The sequence below is a fragment of the Mus caroli genome, chromosome 9 (assembly GCF_900094665.2).
Source record: "Mus caroli chromosome 9, CAROLI_EIJ_v1.1, whole genome shotgun sequence".
NCBI lineage: Eukaryota > Metazoa > Chordata > Mammalia > Rodentia > Muridae > Mus > Mus caroli.
In genome coordinates, this window is record NC_034578.1 from 99,607,477 (window position 1) to 99,614,276 (window position 6,800).

Consider the following 6,800-nt stretch of genomic DNA (forward strand, 5'->3'; position numbering starts at 1 on the left):
AGAAAGAAAGAAAGAAAGAAAGAAAGAAAGAAAGAAAGAAAGAAAGAAAGAAAGAAAGAAAGAAACCCAAACAGAGTTTGGGTATCACTAGGGGAAAAAACAAAACCAAACTCCATGAACATTAATTATTTAAGCTGTACGGTTATGACAGACCTTAAATAAAGTTTATTCATTATGATTATAAGTTAGCCATTAGAGTTAATTCTCAAACAGAAATGAATAAGGCTGGAGAATAAATTTGCCCTGAACATACTAACCACAGGTCCAGCCCTCCCAACAGCCTGAGAAGCCCAGCCACAGAAAGCAGGGCTGTAGCTCAAGACGGGGTACATAAGACAAGGCAGCACATACCCTTCCTTCTGGGTTCTTATCCGGGTGGTATTTCTGTGCCAGTCTAAAGTAAGCTTTTCTGATCTTGCTTTCATCATGCCTGGAAGGAGGGAAACTGTTTGTAAATACAGTAAGGCACATGAAAAAGGACTTAAATAATCATCTAACATCTATATGTCAGGAACTATATTACTGACCCCACATTTGGAATTGATCATGTAGTAGGCATCCAATTAAATCCAGTAAGATTTACGTAAGATTATATTTTTATGTTATCTTTATAGTGAAATAAAAGCTAAAAGTTCCCTAAGCAAGGCTCAACTTATAAAATTTAATTGCTTATAATATAGTTTTAACGTTATCTATTTAAAAAATATTATAGAATTGTATTTGGGATTTGGTAAAATAAGAAGTATGTTTTAAAATCCAGCAATCTGTCCAATGCCACTGCAACCTATATAATTTTGTTACTCTATCAGTAAGTAAGTAAGACACCTTTACAAAGACATTTATTCTGTTCTTTAAAAACATGCCTACTATGCCACTTTCTCCTACGGTGTACGGCACTATAAAACTTGGCAGGAATTCTAATCCGAACATAGTGTTGTGGGCATACTCCAGCAGCCCTTCCCCAAGCACAGCAGACAGTGCAGGAGAAAGTGTGTGCATGGGAGCCATGAGCTTGGTGAGGGCTAGGTGCACTGCACATTTTATTACTGTTCAAGTAAGAGAATGCGATGGTTACCAACAAGAACAGAATGTCAAAGTCAGTGCCTTGAGTTCCAGATGATTCTCATAGGCCTTGTGTGTAAGTAAGTATGGCTTTTAAAATGGAAGCAGACATCTACTCCTATCATACTGAAATAACTCACAGCCCCTGGCCTATAGGCAGATTAAGCACTTCATAAGCATCGTCTATGGACATCATAGGTGGCTTCTTTTCTACTTCCTTCTTCCAAGCGTCAAGGGAATCTTTCAGAAGCTTAACCTTAAAGACAAAGGATCAAAAATCAGCATCTAGCAAAATAAAATAATTCAAAATATAATTGTATATTTATATACTATCTGTGCTATATAAGTCAATGTTGGCAGCTAGGGCACTTGTTACTGAATTTCCTTCTGTTTAAGTTATATTTTTATTTTTATCCAATGTATCTTAGTAATTAACGTTTAAAGAAACGTTCATAAAACACAGAAAAACCTCACACTTGGTAAAAGATGAAGTGTACTAAGAAAGCAAGCACACTGTGGAACCTTTCTTAAGATCACCTACACATCACTGCTATTCAGACAGTCACACAAATGTAAGACAGAGAACTCACGGAAGCCGCAGAGGGAAGGGAAGAGAGGATGGCTAACACCTATCTCACACCTATCCACTAAAGGAGTAGACAGCTTTACACAGCTGTCAGATTCTTTTATTTATTTATTTTTCTTGATATAGGCCAGGCTGGTCTTGCAATCTTCCTGCCTCAGCCTCCAAATGACAAGGGAACACGGGGGCTCCCTACCAAAGCTAATTCTTTAAAATCTGAAAACCACTAACATGCAAGGTACATTTTCCAATGAATCAGTGACGGAGTTGACATTAAACATCTAGCTCATCAACAAGCTTATAAGTTTCCTATCATTGCGTGCAGAGCTCTATCTCAGCAAGGGCTGGGCTTTTCTTTACTTGGTCTGAACACTGCAGAGGCAGTGACCTGTGGTACCAATGGCAAACATTCTCACATCTTTTAGATGTAAGTTCTGCTACACTGAAAGTAATAGCATGGCCACCCAGACCTACAGCTTTCCACAGATACGGGGCTCCAGGTTAGAGGAATCCCAAAGCCACGCCAGAACTGGCAGAGGGCATACAGAACAGGTCTGAACTCTTGCACATGCAGGAGCTATGCTTACGTGAACATTCAATTATCAGAGCCTCCATTACAGCCAGCAGCCAGCATTTCTATCACCCCCACTTTACAGATGAACCAAGGCTTGGTGAAATCAATGCCCCACAGAGCCGGGCACAGGCCAGGACTGAAACTGGTCTTGGTCATAAAAGATAAAAACTTCCAGAGTTCAAAATCTACGCAAAATGCATTAACAAATGACTCAATCCATATTGCTGAAGAGAGACGCAGTGTCCCTCTGACTGTCTGCCCGTCCCCCTGTCCCTAGCACCCCCACCCTCCCAGAGTCTCACTGCTGTCTAGGCTTGCCATGAACTTTGGTTTTGGCAATCTTCCAGCCTGATCCTCCCAAGCAGTGGGGACTGCAGGCATGCAGCGCTCTGACTATCTAAAAGCACATTCCTTTTTATCACAGAAGGAAAACGCATTCAGAAGTGTTTAGAACTGTTTTTGCAGTTTAAGAAGGAACAAAGTGAACTTACTGGGTCTTTAATTGGCCAATCTGGAAACCGGAGTGTATCACAAAGTTGTTTAAGGTAATAAATATTACAGAATAGTTCATTTTCTAGCTGTGGATAATTGATAACCGGGATGGGACAGTATTGATAAAGTGCTCTTGTATTGCTCTGCAGGCGAGGGGTGAAGTCAGCAAGATGGGCAGCAATCTTCTCTATCATGAGACGCCTACAATCACAGAAGCGTCCAGTCAGGCATTCTGAAGGGTTATTTTACTTAAAGAGAAACATGGGTAATCACACAAGAAAATGACATAAATATTCAGAACTACTCGACTATAAAATGAGACCAAATGTTACTCAGAGTATTTAGTCATGCTGCGTATGCTTGGTCATTCCTACTAAAAGCTCGAGCCATTACAAGGTCTGACGGTGTTTGCATTTATAGCCAGGGACTAAGGCTCACTACTGCCTTCAAAGAAGCTCATTACACGGTATTATTTATTTGGCCCTAAGCTAAGCAGAACTCAATTTGGTAAGAAAACTCTTTCAGGGAAAAGGACTCAGACAATTTAAAAAGAAAAATATTATATACAAAAATTATTTTTAATTTATTCATATACTTACATATTTTTCCCAAGAAAAATGATTGGCATACAGACTGTCACCATTAAAAATGGTGGCCAGCATAAAACAAGCCTAAAGGTTAGCCTATCCCAGAAAGTCAATGATAATAAATAGATGGTACGGAAAATGTAAAGCTGGCCTGAGAACTAAGTGACTCCAAGATCAAATGTCGCAGCTAATAGAGGTGAGGGCTTCCAAAAGGCAGCGGTCACCCTGGATCTATGAACAGCCATGTCTCCCACGGATGGACAAGTGAATATTATACACCGCCATGCACCTCTGTGTCTTGCCTTTTTCTGTGTTTTTACAGGCTTTTCCATGGCAAGTCTTTTCCTTGTAATACAAGACATGCATGCTAGAAAACACTTATCAAAATTCTTTTGGGCATCTCTTGTTTAATCTATTCTATGTATGTAGGCAAAATCTGTGAAGTACGGGCCTATTTCCAAGAATGCAAAAGCTGTGTCTTGACAGTATTCCCTTTAGGGTAACAGGTCATACAGAGGCTCTAGTAACAGTAATTTATCAACTGCTATCATTGATAGCTTCAGGCCTTGTCAAAGCCTATTAGTTGAATTCAAACATAAGGAAACTGGTACGAACTCTTCTTGCAATGGAGAGCAGGCCAGGTGATGAGCAGCAAACACAATACAATGCAGCCCCGCCAGGACTTACTCACCGCATCTCACTGCTCCAGATTGCTTCTGGAGTGTCAAATTCACCAAGGAAAATCTCAGAAAACTTCTCAGGTTCATAATTTTCTAGGTAGCAAACCATTGCTTCAGGTAAGATATGTCCAAGTATACTTCTCTGAAAAATATCTTGTCCTTTAGTCTTAGAAAGCAACAAAAAATAGAAAAAATGTAGTTAGAATAAAATCACCTTTAAAGACTTTGATAAATGAATAATTTGAACATTGTAAGAGAGGAGCACAAGGCCATGCATGGTGGGGCACTCCCAGGGCCGGGGAAGATAGATCTCTGTGAGTTCAAGGCCAGGTAGCCAGGGCTATGTAGAGAGACCTTGTCTCAAAACTCACAAACAAACAAACATACTAACACAGTGCCCAACTAGAACAAACCACTTCTGTGCTCTAGGGAATTGGAGGAACACAGTGACATGTGACATCAAGGGCAGCAGTAACAGCCAGCTTTGCAGCAGCCTTAAGGGTCTCAGGGTCACCTATATCACCACACAGGAGTAAGAATGCTGAGCCAACCTGTGGCCATGGATCACAATGATGGACAACAAGGAAGAGCCATAGAGACATCCAACATATCCATCATCTACTTCGCACTATTCCAATCGTTACAGCTCCTACCCATACCTGCCATTCTCAAAACCAAGTAAATCAAGCTCCTTTTGAAAATTCTTAGGGCGCACACATGCACAAGTGTGTGTGTGTGTATGTGTCCAAGTCCGTGTGCCAAGGCATGCCTGTGGAGATCAGAGAGCAACCTGTAGAAGTAGGCTCCTACCTTCCACCATATGGGTCCTAGAACCTCCACTCAGATCTCCAGGTCTGGCAGCAAGCATCTTTACCTGTTCAGCCATCTCATCTCGTTAGCCATGAAATCCAGATCTAAAGAGGCTGCTCTCATACAATGTGTGTAAAATTTAAGGGCTACAGGAGGTTCATTTAAAATAATTACAACTAACTGGATCAAGAAGTCCACACCTGGCTTACAATTTAATATGCTGCATTGTAAAACTCTTCTTTCTTAGGCTAGACATCTGGTCCTAGTGAACATATGTCTTTCTTCCTTCTATCTAGGTAACATGATTTCCTTTTCCAGGATAGCAATAGAAATGGAAAGCAAGCATTTGCCACTAGGTGTAGAAACAAATTCAAAAGGGGGCATTTTCAGACTTTTTGTCAACAATAATGATAAATTTACTGTTAAACTGCTGAAAAAAAATCTGCTGTTCTGCTTTCTAGAGTGCTATTATTTGGTAATCCTTACATATAGAATATTGCTGTAATTATTCAAAAATATTTAAGTAATAATTTCTGAAATAAAAGTTTTCAGGGTCTTGGGAGACAGCTCCAACTGCTATGGCTTCTTCCACAGCATGAGGACTTTAATTTACAGGCCTAGAACCCACATCAAAGCGTAATGGGCAGCATGAGCTGTAACCCTGGCCCTGGGAATGCGGGGAGATGACACAAGGACAGACAGACTCCTGGAGCTCACTGAGGAGCCAGCCCAGGCAAAACATCAGTCTTCAGGTTCAGTGAGAGAGCTTGTCTCAAAAACCGAGGTAACTAGACAGACATCTCAGGTTGACCTCTGGCCTCCACATAGGTACTCAGGAGAACACACACATAGGTACACACACAACCCCCATGCCCAGTTGTTTTAAGATATTACCTATCTACTGATGCACAGAAGTGAAGGAGAAAGGATGCCCAAATGACTAATATGGTATTAAGTATAACTATTTTCTCTCTACCACTAAAGATAGATTCTATACTACCTATATTTCTATATTAGATAGACATGCTATTTAAATATCATTATTTCTAGTCTTTCTTTTTTTTCATCTGTTTTCCTTTAATAGTGCCAGGCAAACTTGTTATTCTCAGGGCTTCAGTGGCTATTCTATGAAGCCTTCATTACTGTCTAGTATCTAACATACTGAAGTGGCTTTAACAACAATCTTCAGTGTCTTCAACAGTGGCTAGCTTTGGGTAAAATCTAAAAATTAAATGCTCTAGCAAAAGCCTAGCGACTTAGGAATACCTGCCAATGACAGTGAAGTCTCTCTGTAAACTACAGTTAACAGGTAAGGGCAAGAGCACTCTGGGAGCACTCGAACACAGCGCAGCTTTAAAAGAAACCTCGAAGCATGTCTGCCTTGGGGTCTGAACCAAAAAGCTCAAGCATTAATGAATCTTAAGAGATTTCAGTATATGATTACATCTTTATAAAAACCACCAAAAGCTATCAAAGGGTAATTCATGGTTGTGATGTCAGTATCAGCATATTTTATTTTCATTTTAAACATCTGCTTAGCCTTTTTATGTGCGGGTACTGCAAAGAATGTGAATGAATTACTAAACATAATACCTACTTTCAAGCACTGGTAACCAGGACCTGCAGACACCTAAACTGAGCGCCTAAACAGACAGCACACTCAGGGTCATGTTCAGGGGTCAGCTAATGTGCTTACCTCCTCAGACTTGAAAGCCTGTTTGGTATGTGTATATTTTAAAAACCTAGAAAAAAAACCAGAGTATCTTTCAGATAGAGAAACTGATCAGGTTTTAGTCTGAAGGCTTCTAAAGACTGGATCATTAATAAATTTTAAAATGGTGAAAAAACAAATAAAAGGGCAACTCATAAACCCATATTTGAAGGCCTGAAGTGTGCCATAAAGATTTTGATGATCTTGCCGGGCGTGGTGGCGCACGCCTTTAATCCCAGCACTTGGGAGGCAGAGGCAGGTGGATTTCTGAGTTCGAGGCCAGCCTGGTCTACAAAGTGAG

General features: G+C 40.3%; 1 protein-coding gene across 1 annotated transcript in view; it reads right to left on the reverse strand.

Moving 5' to 3' along the window:
* The window catches only part of Dnajc13 (DnaJ heat shock protein family (Hsp40) member C13), a 106,381-nt gene that overhangs the window by 35,927 nt on the left and 63,654 nt on the right, over window positions 1-6,800 (reverse strand). Inside the window, exons 32-36 of the mRNA XM_029481990.1 lie at window positions 6,485-6,530; window positions 3,990-4,144; window positions 2,711-2,912; window positions 1,203-1,318; window positions 352-430 (exon numbers count right to left, since the gene is read on the reverse strand). Coding sequence (XP_029337850.1) covers window positions 352-430; window positions 1,203-1,318; window positions 2,711-2,912; window positions 3,990-4,144; window positions 6,485-6,530 — 598 coding nt within the window. The remainder of the gene's footprint in view (window positions 1-351; window positions 431-1,202; window positions 1,319-2,710; window positions 2,913-3,989; window positions 4,145-6,484; window positions 6,531-6,800) is intronic.